General features: G+C 43.5%; 1 protein-coding gene across 1 annotated transcript in view; it reads left to right on the top strand.

Annotated features, from left to right (window-relative positions):
• The window catches only part of RGS9 (regulator of G protein signaling 9), a 74,585-nt gene that overhangs the window by 34,465 nt on the left and 21,942 nt on the right, over window positions 1-18,178 (top strand). Inside the window, exons 10-14 of the mRNA XM_053375369.1 lie at window positions 10,747-10,776; window positions 13,540-13,601; window positions 15,349-15,462; window positions 17,081-17,196; window positions 17,835-17,922. Of these exons, the coding sequence (XP_053231344.1) occupies window positions 10,747-10,776; window positions 13,540-13,601; window positions 15,349-15,462; window positions 17,081-17,196; window positions 17,835-17,922 (410 nt within the window). The remainder of the gene's footprint in view (window positions 1-10,746; window positions 10,777-13,539; window positions 13,602-15,348; window positions 15,463-17,080; window positions 17,197-17,834; window positions 17,923-18,178) is intronic.

The following is an 18,178-nucleotide window of genomic DNA, read 5'->3' as shown; positions in this document are numbered from 1 at the left end:
TCTTACTTTCTAAATCCTTTGCATAATTACATTTAAGCCAATATATTTCATAACATAGTTTTTTTAGAAGAAAGGGAACTTAGCAAAAGCTAAGCTAAATTCTAAATTCTAAAGATTCAAAGCAGTTTCAGAGAGAAGCCTCTTCCCTAGCCAGCTGCTGTTTGTATTAGCTCTTGCCCTTTTAACCTTAGGAAGATATGGCTCAAGTTTAATGGGAGGCACAATAATTATTACTATTTGTGTTTTTGCAACCTTGATTGTATTCTATAATTTGTATGGTCAATGTGACCTTTTGCTCCTAGCCTGTAATTTCCTTTTACAACCCTGAGACACTGCTATAGATCAGGGGGGCCCTTGATCAAGAAGATAAACAGCTGCCAGAGTATGGTTTCTGCCTGGCATGAGAGATACAAACATTTACAAATATATATTTCTTTAAGGTCATTTTTAGAATACAGGAATCTGATCAAAATATAAGCCTTGATTAAAAATGCAGGCTATGATCAGATGCCTCATTCCCCCCTTTCAAGCTCAAGGACCTTCCCAAGTGTCCTTGATAGCTTGACCTTCATCATATTCCTGAGGTAAAGCTCTGTATAGGGCCATGATATGAGGTAGAGTTTCATTTGAAATCATCCTGCTAATTGTACTTCTAAAACATGAAATGATACATGGCACCATACACAAAACCATTACTACTACCGTCAAGAAAAACAAGCAAGACAATAGTATCCCTTTGAGTCCTGCGACATTTGGTAACCAGTTGGTGAGCCATCCCATATCCCATCCTTCCCATGTTTGTACTGGGACATGTGCTATATTCTCCATCTTTGTGGCCAACACACGGATTGCCTCACCATTATCAGAAATGTTAAAGCAACAGGCATTCCCTGTCAAGTTCAAGACTCCACATAGGCCTCCCTGCCTGGCAAGTACATAATCCATTCCCATTTTCAGCTGCAAAATGGCGGCTCTACTTTCATCCAACTGTTGTGCAATAAGTCTCAAACTCTGGGCCGTTGCATTGGTTACAAGTTCCACTACTGCTTGCAACCAAATTATTCTGTTTAGATTATAAATAGGATCCCGAGCCCCTTGTATGAGCTCATCAGGATTCCAGGAGGCAGGTTCATAATAGGCTATAATGCGCTCTGGTGGCCAATCATCAGTATCGCTCCAACTTTGGGTACTTCCTCCTGCTATATGAGAAATATCAGCGTTTCTTCGTGTACGCTTGGCCGAACTAGTGGGCATAATCCACATTGGTGGTAATACCCATCCCAGGAAACAAGTCCCACTCCATTTGGAAGGGAGTTTCTTGTATGCCCATTCTCCACATATCCACCACAACCATCGGGTCTGAGGTTTTTGGTACGTGGAGTGCATAAGGCGAAATATCAAAAGGGGTACAGAGTTCACAGTGCAGTATGTTAGATTGCCTTTTTCTGTCATAGTTATGTTCCACACCATTTTCCATGCATGAATAAAAGGAGGTGCACAGGGCAAGGTATTCCGAGTTCGATAGGTAGTACCGTTTGCCCAGGTTTGACTATTCTTAATATAATCCCAAGTATAGTGGCAATGAGAAGAGCCTATCATGGTAGAATCAGCTGCCTCTGATGATTTATGTACACAGAATTCCCCTTGTACAGGTATAACTCGTATTGGTTTAGTTGAGTTCCATCCGGGGAAATTCTGTACTTCTGTTTGGTGTGGCATTTCGCTTACCATACCAATGGCATTTAATGGTATTGGTAATAAGGGCATACCTCCCTCTGAATCATCTGGCCCAAGAGAGCAAACAAGGCAATTGGTCCTATTTGTAACATTGGCTACCATCTCAGCTAAGCCTACCCACATATTGTGGTCATGGCGGAATCCATATTTAGCAAATTTGCTCAAATTCAAGGACCCTTCCCCTTCCCAAGGGATCAGGATTAATAATAAAATCATGTTGATGTCTAGTATATGCATTCCTTCCACAAAAGATTACCTTATTGTGATAACAAAAAAATATTAGCCCCAATATAATTCCTCCAGTGACAGAAATGGGGAACCACCAAGACCAAAACATATATCCCAAGGATCCCCAATGAGTAATATCTCTGATAATTGTTCCACAGGGGGGGGCAGTCAATCAATTGTATAAGAGAATCTTCCCGTTCACAATCGCTGGTTCAGACGCTCCTCAAGCTTCAGGCGTGCGCAGGTCAGCCAGCTTCCAGGTTGTGGCTGCAGCAAGCCAGTCGTCTAATGTTGCCCGTGACCTAGCCCGTTCCCCGTAGGGCTAGATACAGGGGTTTTTGGAGAAGGTCAGTTTTAAAAGGATTAGAGGGGTCACCTTTGCACGTCCAACTGTCTTCGGACTTCTTCAAACGGGAGTGATGAATCCAGGGGGTCACCTCAGCTACCTTCACCGCTGTTGGAGTAGAGAGCAAGATGGTGTAAGGTCCACGCCACTTAGGTGCAAGTGGATCACGTTTCCACTCTTTCACCCATACGCTATGCCAGCCTGGAACTGATGAATCGGCTGGGCAATGCTGCAAGGCGTGTGCTTGAGGGCCCACCTGTTAAGATAAACAACAACAAAAAACACGGGAGAGAGACAAAAACACGGGAGAGAGATTGCACTTGTCCCTGTGTCACATGGTCTCCTATTTGTTTGAGGTCAGCTGGAATATCCTGAACAAAGGAGGGTGGCCTCCCATACAGGAGCGCAAAAGGTGACAACTTAAGTCTTTTGTGGGTGCACACTGAACACGAAACAGTGTTATGGGTAACACATCACTGCTGTGGCCAGCATTACCATCTTTTCCTTCTGCCACTTCTTCTTCTCTTGTTTCTCAGCCTCATCCCTATTCCGATAAACTCGACGTGCAATGGCCATAATTTGGCTCATCAGCATCCCTTCCCATCCTTCTGATTTCTGAATTTTCTTACGAATGTCAGAAGCACACTGGGCCACAAAAGTAGCAGTAATCATTCTGCTGTTTTCAGGGGCTTCAGGGTCAAAAGGAGTCCATATACGATAGGCTTCCTGCAGCCTCTCTAAAAAGTCTCCCGGACTCTCATTTGGTTTCTGTTCTACTTCTGAGACTTTAGACATATTAGTGGGCTTCTGGCATGCCCTGCGGATACCTTGCACAAGCGTCTGGCGGTAGGTGGTAAGCCTGGCCAGGTGAATTGCATTGTTTGGATCCCAATTAGGATCTTCCAAGGGAAAGTTATCCTGGAGATGACGGGCAATATTAAAAATATTTCCCACTCTGGCCTGCTCACGCAAATATATCTGTGCCTTTTCAATTATGTCTCTTCTTTCCTCAGTGGTGAACAGAGTATTCAGGAGTTGGCGGCAATCTGTCCAAGTAGGACTATGAGTATTTACTATTGAAGTCACCAAGTCCATCATAGCCTGAGGTTTTTCTGCGAAAGATGGGGGGGGGTGTTTTCCAATTCATCAGATCCGTAGTTGTGAATGGAATGTACTGGAGGGTCGAAGTTCGAGGTGGCCGTGGTCCGGGTTGCCCGTTAACCAGCACAGGCTCCTCAAGTGCATCAAATACTCTTCTAAGAGGGGCTACTACGTGACCTTTCTCTTCGCTTTGCTCTAGGGGCCTCAAATCATAGGGGATGGTATCTGTCCCAAGGCGTTCTTTTAGCAGCTTTATACGCCTTGCTGTATTGCTTGCTGACCGATCAAGGTCTCCCTGTAACTCCTGTAATAGTTCTCTAGGACTTGGATGTACAGGGGTTTGGGGTGGGCAATTGGTTGTTCCACTAAAGGAGACTGTAGATGGAGTTCTACTGGGACTCACAGGTGGAATAACCACTTCTGCTTGGGCTTTATTATAGGACTCCAAGGCCTCCTGAAGATATTTATCATAATCTATCAAGGAATCAAGTTCTGTGACTCCACCCCCATTATTCGTTCCACTTTCTTGCCTTGGGGTTACAACTGGTGGAGTATTTGGATTAGGCTCCCTTCGATGTGGAGCATAGGGTGGAGGTGGAAGCACCTCTTCCTCTGGTCCCTCAAAAATGGGTTTGAGTTTATTTGGCAAGATTCCTTTCCTAGCTTTGGCTTTTACAGCCAATAATTTGCATTGTTGGACTTTGCATTCCCTTATCCATGGAGGATTTTTATTTAATGTGCTCAGCCAAGAATCTATATATGAAAATTGTTCTGGGCACCCTCCAGTTTCTTTGGCGATATTAGACCAAAGTTTGCTTACTAAATTTATATCAAAGGTTCCCTGAGATGGCCATTCAGTATTTTGTTTCGGCCACTCTAATTCACATAACGTTCTCAAGCGTTCTGGCGTCATTTTGACTCCATATGCCCCTGAGAAGGCTTTCTTAAAATTATTTAACATACATTCAAGAGGTGTATTTCCCCCCTTTGAACCTCCAACTCCCATTATATGGGCCTGTGAAGTATCCACTCAGTCACTCACACACTCGCCTTACTGGGAAACGAAGTAGTACCCACTCCACACTTACAGATTGTACTTTCTCACACATACAATGCGCTGGATACTTCACCACACTCTACCTCCCAACCTTTCCCTTTTCCCTACACCAGATCACCATCTGATGTACCCGGCCATGTAGCGTACTCAGTTTCCCCTTACTGAGACGCAGAAGTTTGATCAGGACTTCTCTTCCTCCTAATTAATTGGAGGGCCAAAACCCTTTGTGCACTTACCCTTAGCTGGTTCCCAGTTTATTTCTCTGGTTACCCCCCGGTCCGTCGCCGTCGGTGGGCAGGGTATCAGACAGACGAGACTTCTGCGTTCCCCTGGAAAAAATGTTCCAGTGCGCGCTGGGTAAGCAGTTAGTGGTCCTCCCTCTTGTACCCTGCCCAGTAAGGCGAAGGGGCTGCGTTCCAGCAGACCACTTATCCGAGTCACGGCACCATAAAATGTAGCACCCTGCTTGTGGTTAACGCTTAGCTGGAATGAAATATTCAACGCAGCAATAGAGAAATTAAAATAATAATTTATTTGTCAGACAAATAAATGTGAGGCACAGTGGTATATGGTTACCAAGCTCTGGCCTGGCCTCCTGCCATTATGGCCAGCACTTATATTCCCTCAGCTCAGCCCCCTTGCTCCTCCTTTGGCTGCCTCTGTCCAATCAGCCTGGTTAAAATTCCTATTGGCTGTTTGCTAGAACCAATCATAAAAGATACACCCATTTCCTATTACCTTTTATGGGAGACAAAGAGCTATATTTCCTTCTATTTATAATTGGCAAATAAGTAGTCATATATCTTACATTTACCTCGACCAGGCACCTTAATTACCAGATAACCTTTTGCCCTAGACTAGGCGCCTTAACTAACATTTCATCTTTTGCCCTATTGCCCTATTCACTCCAAAACAGATGATGGCTAATTTTATCTGAACAGATCTTTTTGTTCATCTCCCCACACATTATCAATGAAAGATCTCCTTCTTTGGAGGTCATTAAGCAGAGGCCCGACAACCACACGTCAGGAGTGCTCCGATGGTGCTCTTCCTGCCCGGCAGGGGTCCGGACCCAACGGCCCTCGTGGTCTATTCCAACTCTTCTATGATTCTATGATTTCTTACTTTCTAAATCCTTTGCATAATTACATTTAAGCCAATATATTTCATAACATAGTTTTTTTAGAAGAAAGGGAACTTAGCAAAAGCTAAGCTAAATTCTAAATTCTAAAGATTCAAAGCAGTTTCAGAGAGAAGCCTCTTCCCTAGCCAGCTGCTGTTTGTATTAGCTCTTGCCCTTTTAACCTTAGGAAGATATGGCTCAAGTTTAATGGGAGGCACAATAATTATTACTATTTATGTTTTTGCAACCTTGATTGTATTCTATAATTTGTATGGTCAATGTGACCTTTTGCTCCTAGCCTGTAATTTCCTTTTACAACCCTGAGACACTGCTATAGATCAGGGGGGCCCTTGATCAAGAAGATAAACAGCTGCCAGAGTATGGTTTCTGCCTGGCATGAGAGATACAAACATTTACAAATATATATTTCTTTAAGGTCATTTTTAGAATACAGGAATCTGATCAAAATATAAGCCTTGATTAAAAATGCAGGCTATGATCAGATGCCTCAATTCATGGGACGTGTAGATATTAATTCCTCTAGATATTAATTCATGGGACGTGGGAGGCGTTGTGGGTTAAACCACAGAGCCTAGGACTTGCCGATCAGAAGGTCGGCGGTTCGAATCCCTGCGACGGGGTGAACTCCCATTGTTCGGTCCCTGCTCCTGCCAACCTAGCAGTTCGAAAGCACGTCAAAGTGCAAGTAGATAAATAGGTACTGCTCCAGCAGGAAGGTAAACGGCATTTCTGTGCACTGTTCTGGTTCACCAGAAGCAGCTTAGTCATGCTGGCCACATGACCCGGAAGCTGTACGCTGGCTCCCTTGGCTAATAAAGCGAAATGAGCGCCCCAATCCCAGAGTTGGTCACGACTGGACCTAATGGTCTGGGGACCCTTTACCTTTAGATATTAATTGGTCTTCAGCTCCCATCAGCCATAGCCAATGATAAAGCCAATGATAAGGGATGATGGGAAGTGGAGTCTAACAATATCCGCAGGACCACAGTACTGGGCATGTAGGAAGAATGATTTCTGGGTTCTTCTATAACACATCCAGACTTTCAGGGTGACGGCATCTGGAGAACACACACAACAGTTTGGGCTAGGAACGCACATCCGGAAAGCCCCGCTGCAATTGTGCACAGGGAAAGATAGTTGGGAAACGTGAAACAGGTTGATGCTGTTTGGCCTTGTTTCCCTTAAATAAGCGTCCTGTGAAAATACAGATATAATATGAACTCTCATGGCAACTGGTATCAAATAGAGAAGTGAAAGCCTGATTGAAGGCGATAGAGGTTTGTTTGTTTGTTTGTTTGTTTGTTTAACACAAAAAGCAGTGGGAATTTTATGAGCCCAGTAGAGTGGGGAGTGATGGCAGGAGTGGAATCATATAAGTATCGTTGGGCTACATCTATCTCCCTGCAAAGGAGAATTCTTTTGTGACTGGTTCACCAAAGGACCACCCCTTTCCGTATGATGAATTTATGGTCTAAATTTGAAACATGGAGGTTGTTTTTATAGATTTATGTATTTTGCGTTCTTTGTGTTTTATGTGCAGCTATATTTTGTGCTTGGAGTATTCTATAGCCTGCTTCACACCTCACAGCAAACCATACTTTGAAACAAACTATGGTTTAATGTGATTGAGCAGAAGGCTGAAAAGTTCTTGTTCTGCCCCTGCCCCCTGTCCCACTCCTGCTGCTGCCACACTGCCAGGAAACAAGCAAGAGTTTGGTTTGTCATGAAATCTGAAACCAGGCTCATGGTTTGTTTCTCTTTAAAACCAGTGTTTCTCAAACTTAGGTTCCTAGCTGTCATTGGACAACTCCCATCATCCCTGTCCACTGGTCCTGCTAGCTAGGGATGATGGGAGTTGTAGTCCAGCAACTACTGGAGACCCAAGTTTGAGAAAAACAGTGGTAACCAGGGTTTTTTCTTGCCTTATTACTCATGTTTTATTTTGGAGGAAACAGCCCAAATAATAACATGCCAGACTCTGACTTCTTCCCTGGTGCTATGTTTTGTGATTAGCGCAAATCTCTTTGAAGTCCATACTGGGTAAACTGCATTTTTACATTTTTTAACTAGTTAATAGAGCGCAACAGGAACACTTTGTATGGAGTCCCTTTGTCCAGGCCCTTTGTGCTTTGTTGTTGATCAATGTCAATGTCAAACGAGAAGATTATGTTAAATCTGGAGAGACACTTTCATGAGCTGCTGTATTGATGGGGGGAAATGCAGCAAATAGCTTCTGTAAGACAGTTCAATGCATTGTGAGTTTTGTTACTGTTTTCAGTGAATTCTAAGATTTGTTCAGTTGAGTCCATGACCAATAGAATATAGGGGTGACAACCCTGAACTAACAGCTCGTTGCATTTAGAGAAATTATAAATAGAGAATGAATGAATAGTAAATAACAAAGCGATGACTAAAATGGAAGGGGGAAAATAGCATGGATGATACTATTCACGTTGGAATAGCAAATATGATAACCATTTAATTAAGAGCTTTGTTTCTTTCTGAAATAGTTAATTAACCATTTCCTCCCTGTCTTTCTTTTCTCTTTCTTTCCAGTTTATTTTTCTGGGATGTGTGCATGACCTTCCTGTCTGTGAAGTCCTGGGTTGATTGTTCCATAGAAGACTAAAGCTCTATAACCTCCATATGAGTCACATTCTGTTATTTCACCTCTGTTCCCCTTATACAACTGTACTGTGTACCTAAGAAATGTCATCCTTGGAAATGAAGATTAATGGGAACGAGGGACAGATCTAATTTAAATTAGCAACTTTTTTATCTTTTAATGCAAAACCTTTGCTTTCTGTGGATTAGCCACACAATTCAATTAATGTTTCCTGGGAACTCGGATGGGATTTGAGTGTAACTTTGGACTTTTCTAATGGGATGATGAACTGCCTAAACATGCAAAAAGGTTTCCATTTTAGAGTCACGCACCAGGTGAAGTCTGTGGGTGCATTTTTAAATTTCCCCCCTGAATATCAGTTAATAGTTGCCATTCACTCCTAAGGGGGAAATCAATGTGCTTCATTTGGGGGCAGTTCTGCCCATCACCCCTGACACAGTTGCCCAGCCTCAAGGACTCCATTGGGGAAGCCTTGGGCAAGCTACATTGACAGGCAAGCCATTTGCTGAACTTGACATTCAGTTTAGGCACATGTATCAACAACCACAGGGATAGATTTCCTCACTGCATTGTGCACTTAAATCACATGTAAAGTCAAATGCGCAATTGTAGCTTGTGAAGAAGTCCTCATACAGTTGTAAGTTTTGATGCAGTTTATTATTGTCTCCTGATTGTCAGACTTTTTAAGTGTTCACAGCATAGTTCCAGAAGTCAGTAGCATGAAGCAACATCTACTGGTATTCCCTATGCTGTAGCACTGCAGCTGGCAGAAAGCCCTGGTTCATCCTAAGAAACTAAGGGTGTTGATAGATGAGACATTGGCAGGACCTGCAAGCTGTCGTTTCCTAAAAGTTTTAACAGCCACAATTGGCCCTGGCATCACTTGGGACTGCAGTGCTGGGAAAAGCAGGTTAACCTTCCCCAAAAACGCTGTTTTCCTGTTGAAAATTGCACCTGTCTCTGAACATAGGGGCAAAATGTGCAGGTATTATATAGACACTATGTGGCTCTTCTGGTGTCATGTCATATTGATCTGGTTTGGACAGTCAACTCATGGTTAAATAAGCCAGGATATGCATGAACTCTGCACATCTTCACATAGCTTCTTTGCTTCCGCTCCACTCTTTCTGTTGCGAGATCAGCTAAGCAAACCAAGAAGCTGAAGTTAGCTATAGCTTCCTGCTAGATCTGAACCAGCAAACCATAGCTAATGGCTTCTTGTTGAGCCAGGAAATTAAGTAATGGTTTAAAGCTGGCTTTCAAATCCAGATGTGCTTGGAAGCCATTCTCTACAGTGCCTGGTTTGGACATCACGGGAGGCTGTGATTAATCACAGGGAAGGTTCTACATGCAAGGTGCCCAGAGCTTCATGCATGCTCAGTGATTGTCTAAAAGCAGCTATTGTGTCGATTAATTCTTGCATGCTTTTATTTGGTAAGCGCTGTCCCTTTACATATTGGATTAAGGGCCTAGCTACATGTTACACACTAGTGTGTATGACAGTAGTTCAGTCCTGCTCTTTAAAAAGCAAAGCCACTTGAAGGGGTGGGGAGCACGGGTGCTGAAACCCCTCCCTTCTAGCTGTTTTCTGGGAAAACCATCTTCCATGAAATGCAAATATCCATTTGGAATCCAGCGGGGTGGGTGGGGTAGAAGTTGGGGAGTTTTGAGTAGAAATCTGGCTGACAAATCCCTCGCCCTTCTCAAATGGCTTTCCAAGAAATAAAGAAAGAGAACGGGCGCCCACATCCTATTGCATGCATTTGCATATTATAATTAGTTAGCCCCTTACACATGACAGGTTTGCAAGGCATGAGCTGAGTGCGTACTTGGATGTCATAGAAGGAAAAGGGCCTCCACAAAACTTGGAGGCTTTCCTGACAGCCCTCGCTTGGCGTGCCTCTCCTCTGTTTCCATCTGCTTATTCCAAACAAAGTCACGGCATGATACTTCAAAGGGAGCTGCAGGAACAAACAGCCTGCAGTTAATTTCTAGCTTTCAGTTGCTTGCTGGCTGGTGGATGACACATAACATCATCTGAGCTATTTAAATAGCAGCATAAGCACAGCAGATATTGTTTCTGAGGCTTTTAATTGCTATGTTTATGTTTTGCAATATGTCAGTTCCTGTCGCCTTTAACTAATACTGAATGATCTAATCCCTGTCTCCTAAATGAATCTGTATTAGCTCCATTAGAATAACACTGTAATTAAATGCACACACATATATGGGCTGAGAGAGGAACAGGCAACGCTATCTGCAAAGTTAGGCTTTACAAAATCGTACAGCGGGTGGAAAACTCTTCACATCAATGTTCTCTTTGTTAAATAGGCTCGGTAGATGCTAGTCTGAATTTAGCACTAATTGTTAAAGTGAGTTGGGTAGAGAGCAATGCACTATTTGTTCAGATACAGCTTTTTTGAACACCCAGTCAATTATTATTATTGTTGTTGTTGTTGTTTGTTGTTGTTGTTATTATTTTGCTACCGTGTTCCTTTCTTTTACAGAAAAAAACCATGGATGTTTACAGGAGAGAGGTAATTTCTTTCCCACATATTAATCAGTGATTGTTGTTGCTGTTAATAACGAGTAATAATACAGTCCTGGTAAAAACCTCATTTTCCTTGAAACCTTATTCACAAGCCTTCAACTAAGTTTTACTCAAAGTAGACCCATTAAAATGAATGCTGGCAAGAGTTTTCCACTTCTCACAGCATGCTGTGGCAGGGGGTGGGGGAGAGAGAAGACTGTGGCAGAAAGAGAGATGACAAGAAAACAAGATGGCAGAATGAGAGGAGGGCTGGCCACACCCACTTTTGACCCCTGGTCCCCATCTGCCATTGGGCTTTGGTCCCATTCAAGGCCAGCATGCAGCCTCCAGCAAATCAACTCCAAGGGAATATCGTCCTTAACGATCCCGCGAGGGAGGGATTTGTACTTCTGCTTTACAGGCAGCCAGATAAGAATTCTTGGGGAGCTACAATCTGGGTTTTCTATCTCTTGTGTCCTTGGCTTGGCAACAGCTTCCTCCCCCCCCCAACGTATTTCATGATACCTTGGTGCAGAAAATCTAAAATCCTCCCCCTGCCATGGTAAAATATATAAAATTCCAAATTATTTAATCGTTGGTGAAGGTTTGGTAACCCCTCAGTCCACACATGCTGTTTAATGGCAGGGACAGCTCTTTGCCCTCGCTCCCCGACTCCCCAGCTACCAATGCTCAGCCCAAATTACCAACTTGAGACCACATGTAGCGCATTTGCACTTCCATGTCAATTAATGTACAACCCTCACAGTTCACCCACCCATGCACAAGTGTGTGTGTTTGTGACTTCATCCCATGTTGGTCCCCTTGACTAGCCACGCCTCACATTGTTGCAGATGGAGGTGACTGTAGGAATAGCCCAGACTGGGCTCTTTGCATAGCAGGGGATGCGTGGATGGAAGAAGAGCTCTGCTCTGGACCAGGCCAAGGGCTCATCTAGTCCAGCGGTTTGCTCTCAAAATGGCCGACCAGATGCCTACGGGAAACCTCTAAGCAGGACTTTAAAAAACACACACTATTTAACCATTTTTTCGATACAAACATTAACCGCAAAAGACACATACAACAAAAACCATAATAACAATAATAACACAATTTGACAATTCAAATTTGAATACACTGATATACCTATGACTACACCTTTTTAAACAATATTTTCCCACCTCTCTCTCCTCCCCCTACTTCCCACCAATATCCGCCTTATCGCTTAAGGCGGATTTGTTCCATATTTCTTCATATTTATCCATTCTTATTTTGTGTCGACATGCAGTTTGTTCGTATGTAGCTAATCTGTCCATATTATCAATCCATGTGCTCAATGGAATCTTTTTGCGGCTCTTCCAATTCATCAAAACAGGTTTTTTTGCTTCTAATATAGCACGGCACACCCATTTTTTTTGCTCCCTTGAAATCTCCCACATTTCCGTAATATAATTTAGAATTAAATTCAATTCCCCTAAATAACAATTTATTTTTATTACTCTTGCTATAAATATCCTCACCTCACACCAAAATGATCTTATCATTGGGCAGTTAATCAACATATGTACTAAGTTCGTATTTTTACTCCCAGCAGTTGTCTGCACTTGTTATTTTCTTCTGGTATAATTTTGCTGGAGTCCAGTGGACTCTGAATATTATTTTCTGTCGAATAAGTCTTAGTCTTAGATCCATAGAGGCTATTTCTGTTGATTTTATACTTGACTCCCATATGTCATTTGTTATCTGTACCCCTAACTCTAAACTCCATTTTTGTCTTTCATATTCTAAATCATATTTCTTCCTGTTGAGTAGGGTTTTATATAGTGCAAGTGTAGAGTTTTTTGTTTTTGTTGCACTCTCCCCACCTGTGATTCCTGGCAATTGGCATTTGGGGACACGCTCCCTCTGAGAGCCAGTGTGGTGTAGTGGTTAAGAGCGGTAGTCTCATAATCTGGGGAACCGGGTTCGCGTCTCCGCTCCTCCACATGCAGCTGCTGGGTGACCTTGGGCCAGTCACACTTCTCTGAAGTCTCTCAGCCCCACTCACCTCACAGAGTGTTTGTTGTGGGGGAGGAAGGGAAAGGAGAATGTTAGCCGCTTTGAGACTCCTTAGGGTAGTGATAAAGCGGGATATCAAATCCAAGCTCCTCTTCTTCTTCTGACAGAGGAGGTTGAATGTGGCCATCATCATCAATCAGTGGCGCCTCCTTCCCAAAGCCCAGGAAGCTTCTGCCCAGCTTAGGGAGGGAGGCGCAATGCTCACATGCGCAACGTCAGGACATCAAAACATTGCCCATGTGACATCGCCCTCACAAACTGGCACCTCTGGCCCTAACTGTTCGCCTATGAAAAGTTTCACCACACACCACTGATCATCATCATCAACAACATCATTTATTAAATTTGCATACCTCCCTTCATCTGACGATCACAAAGAATACAAAACGCATAATGAAATGAAAGCTAATCAATAGCCCTGCTCCCACAAGGACATCTAAAAGGCCCTAGAATGCGGCTAGTAGCTTCTGATAGCCTTCTCCTCCATGAATGGAGCCTTCCAAACGGTATCTGCTTCATCAACTTCTCATATTTCCATTGTGAGAAATAGCACACACCCTGAATTTTATAATTTAGGAAGCTGATTTCTGGACACTCACCTAGGTAACCTTCTTATAAGGGTATAAGAAACCTCTTGCTAGCATCTTGGTGGGTGAAGATTTCTCGCAAGCGCCTGTGGTTCTGCTGACATAATGAAAACTGTTTTCCTGCTTAGATCATGTACTACCAGCAGGCCATAATGAAAACCACAGTAAAGTCCTCTGTCTCCCTGGGAGGGTAAGTGCTAACTTTGTTTTAAGGCATAGCATATTATGCCCTTCCATTTATTAGTGATTGAGGGCTTACACACACTTAACTTTTCCACCACTCTTTCCAAGCGCAGTCCGTGACTTAAAGCTTTTTGTCCAAGCACACCCACCCACCCCATTTTTTGTTTGTTTGTTCTGGAGCTTTCCTTTTGAAAACCCACTCTTTAAAGCTCAATCAGAGCAAATGTCAATCCACAGAAAACCTGAATTGATGCTTGCTCCGATTCAGCTTTAAAGAGCGGGTTTTCATGGGGAAAGCTCAGGGCAAAAAATTAAAAATGCTCCGACACACGAGTGTCACAGCACAGGCCACTGTCTAGAAAGAGTGGGCCCAAAGGTCAGTGTGGATAGGCCCTAATTCAATACTTTCAATAATGTGATTTAGCTAGTGATTATTTTAAAAAGAAAAGAAAAGAAATGGCAGGAAGGGTATCTGTTTTGAGCTTTGCCCTTTCTGACCTGGAAGCCTGCCTTTCTAATCTCAGATCATAGAACCATAGAATTGTAGAGTTGGAAGGCTCATCTATTCAAGGCTAAGTTACACGAATCCACCTCCGTTCAAGAATTCCTGGCCTGAAAGGAATAGGGCAGTGGGGAGTCTCTTCTCTTCGCCTGATACACTGCCTGCCCCTGGGAGACATCGCCATGTGAATCTCCCCCTCTGAACTCTCCTGCTCTTTGTCAGGCTGGGCCACTGAATGCTCCCCATCCTCCACAGGCTGGGAAAGGGCAGGGGGACAGAATCTTTCCCAGCAGAAGCATCTAGAAGCAGGAGCTTTCTATTAGCCTAGAGGGAAGCCAAAGCTAAGGGGACCAGATGCATGTCAAATTACACTTGCTAAAATTCCCTGTTCTGCACAACTATTGAAAAAAGTGCAGGATCGCTTTACGGTTTTGCACCTGGCCTCCTCAGCCAAAACGGTCGTCTGTTTTCTGGCATGCATGAGCAAGCAATAGCTGGAAAGCACTGCCAGGTTGAAAAAAAGCCCAGGTGCATGCCTGCACCCAAGCATGCAAACACCAGGAATGCAGCCAGGTTTTTGAGTTTTTAAAGTAAGATAGCACGAAGTTGGATACCTGCCAGGTTGAGTGTCTGCTAACGGAGGCCCAGCTCCCATCAACTCATTGCATGATTAAGCAAACTGGTTGCCTAGAAACATCATTTGGTGCAGCTCTTCCTGGACATTGGCACTTCAGACTGCAGGTTTTAATAATCTCCCATGTTAAAATAGCTTTCTAGAGAGAAACTACCATATCTACAGGAAGGCTAGGCTATGCCACTTTCCCTCCATGTAGTTGCTTTCCGCTACATAGGTGGGTTTTTTTTTATACATTCAGGGGTACATTTAAACCCATGATCCCTCACCTGCATTCCAAAGTGGTGGAGTCCAGGCTAGGCTTTGCCAGGTGATATTCTGGAATGTGTTGTCCAGCTTTGAGTTCCCCATAGGCATATGCATGTAATGGATTGTTCAGCCTTTTCACTCTTCTGCAGTGAGCTTAGAACCAACACAAAATTTGTAACTGTTTTGTGAAATGACGGGTATCAAAATCACTGTTGGGCTAGGCAGGAAGGTTCCAAGTGTTATAATTCACAGCACGGAATGTCCTTCATCTTGTGCAGTCATTGAAGTCATTCGTAGTTTCCTTCCTACCGTGCTGTTTATGATGTTGCCCACAGATGATCACCTTGTTTTCATCTCCCATGTTTTCAGAATTGTGAAGTACTGTGAACAGTTCCGCTCCAATGACTGCATAATCTCAGGGTGCCTCCCCAGCAACCCCTGGATCTCAGATGAGGTTGACTTTTGGGATTACAATGCAAAGCTGTATGTACTACATTTATATTCCTTTTGTGAGTTACAGTGACTTTACCTAAGCAGGGGTGAATCTGTCAATTTCAGTTTCTCTTAGGCTCTTATTTCCCCAATCTTAAGATCAGTTCTCCACATTCCCACATCAGTTTGAGATTTTTTTATTTTTTTAAAAAAAGTTCGCATGAAAATTCATCAGCCTTTTTTGTGCAAATTTCTCCTTACATATGTTTTTGTGCAATTTTGCTTGATATACACTTTTTTGTTTTTGCAAAGCAATTTCCCCATATATAATGAACACTTGATCTCAGTTATATGCATTATATTCACGTTACTTGGCTGGAGAACAAGTGTGCATTTTGAAGGATGACCGTGGTTCGGTTTTTACAGTACATTGTTTTGGAAAATGTGTCTTTGGAAAGCAGAGGAGAGGCATTTGTAACGCGGATGAGCATTCCTGACCGAGATAGGTTTTACCTTCCCATTACAAAACTGTTTTCAAAAAGAGGTGCTTCAAGCTGCATGAATGTTGGCCTAAGAGAAGGGTGCAGAATCTTTTTTGTTGTTGTTATTGAGAACTATGCTATGTCAGGAATAATCTGTTGGCAGCCATGCTCTTAGTGGACGGGGTCAGAGTCAGTGGTGGAAAGTAGTTGAAACCAGTAGTTGGCAAAAGTGGACGAGACCAGAGCTAAACATAGGTGAGACAAACCGTATCCTCTCTGTTTGGTCTTCTTTCCTGTCTCTCCCCTCTTGCCACCTACAGGAAGTTAGGTCTAGGGCTGCACACTTCTCACCCTGGGTGAAGAGCTGATCTGAGCATGCTCTGGTGTTAGCTGCAGGTGCCAATTCAAATATATGCCTCCATTTTATGGTGTGCCTTCTCCAAAATATAATTAGGATTCGTGCTTTGTCGTTGGACAATGGGAATCAATAATACCTGCTCAGTGAAGCTATTGATTTATGAATCAAATTAGAATCAGACTCTTTGTGTATAAACGGCCTCGGTCCAGTATACCTGAAGGAGGGTCTCCACCTCCATTGTTCTGCCCGGAAACTGAGGTCCAGCACCGAGGGCCTTCTGGCGGTTCCCTCGCTGCGAGAAGCCAAGTTATACAGGAAACCAGGCAGAGGGCCTTCTCGGTAGTGGCGCCCTCCCTGTGGAACGCCCTCCCACCAGATGTCAAAGAGAACAACAACTCCCAGACTTTTAGAAGACATCTGAAGGCAGCCCTGTTTAGGGAAGCTTTTAATGTTTGATGTATTACAGTATTTTAATATTTTTTTGGAAGCCGCCCAGAGTGGCTGGGGGGACCCAGCCAGATGGGCGGGGTATAAATAATAAATTATTATTATTATTATCCTGCTATATGCAACAATGCTTAATTACTAGTTACTTGGACTCAAGAGCTTATTGTGGTGCATTGGAAAGCAGGGGGAAAATCTCTATGCTGCCAACCTGGTATGTGTGGAGTGTGTGTGTGTGTGTGTGTGTTTGTGTGGTATGTGTGTGTGTCTGCGCATGGGGCTTCTGCTTTCTATTAAAATACACAAATAGATAGACTGTTTGAATCTCACAGGAAATGATTTCAGAAAGAAACAGCGCAACCTCTTTGCCATTAAACTTCCGCAGGGTGGAAATCCCCACCAAATCACGAGTGGAGAGATGGGCCTTCAATTTTAGCGAGCTGATGAGGGACCCCAAGGGCCGCCAGAACTTCCAGCTGTTCCTGAAGAAAGAGTTCAGCGGTGGGTGTGAAATTGTGTCTCTGCTTTTCCACCTCTCTAGCTCCTCTTTAAAGTGCTGGAGGACTTTGATGTCATATGTGGCTCCCCTGAGATGAATCTCATTTTCCAAAAAACCCGCTTCCGTTCTCCCTTTACAATAGGGAGAGGTGCCCTGAGGCCCTGAGGTAACAGTGCGCACACCCACAAAGAGTACAAATCTGTCCGTTATAGCTTTTGCCCATGGCTTTAGCACCTACTAAGCCATCCAAGTGGCTCAAGACATAAAACAATACAAAGCCTGCCGCCGCAAAGGGGCTGCTGCGATGTATTAAAAGGGCTTGAAAACGCAAAGCTTTTTGCATATTGTAGCTCCTCTCTGTATCTGCAAGGCCACAAATGAATAGGGCAAGAAGTAGTAAGCCCAGATACAAAGACAGAGAAAGCTCCCGTACTTCTGACATTTGTGCAAAAGCGAAAATTCTGGGAAGGGCAACTTTCCATGAGGAAGAAATAAGAGAATATCTGCACCTGCTTCTAGAAGAGCCAATTCAGGGTCCCCCTTTGCATCACCACACTAGAATCACATTCAGCCGATTTAGGCTATTGACTTAAAATATTATATATCATGCAGGATTATTTTCCTTTCTCTTTTAATTCAGGGGAGAATCTGGGATTTTGGGAAGCTTGTGAAGATCTGAAGTATGGAGACCAATCCAAGGTGAAAGAAAAAGCAGAAGAAATTTACAAGTGAGCACAGTATATAGCATTACAAAAACTTTTCCTGGTGTCCTTTTCCTACATTGTACCAGTTTTTGTAAAAAATAATAATGAAACGAAACGCTGAGTTGCAATTTCTTTCATGTTTTTAGTAGGATTTCAAAGCACTGGTAAACAGTGGCGTAGCGTGGGTTGTCAGCACCCGGGGCAAGGCAAGTAATTTGCGCCCCCTAACCCGTGGATTTGCGCACCCTAACCCCCAGATGTTGCACCCGGTGCGGCCGCC

Source organism: Podarcis raffonei, chromosome 2 (genome assembly GCF_027172205.1).
Source record: "Podarcis raffonei isolate rPodRaf1 chromosome 2, rPodRaf1.pri, whole genome shotgun sequence".
NCBI lineage: Eukaryota > Metazoa > Chordata > Lepidosauria > Squamata > Lacertidae > Podarcis > Podarcis raffonei.
The sequence above is the reverse complement of the archived record's forward strand: the minus strand, read 5'-3'. Positions and strand labels throughout refer to the sequence as shown.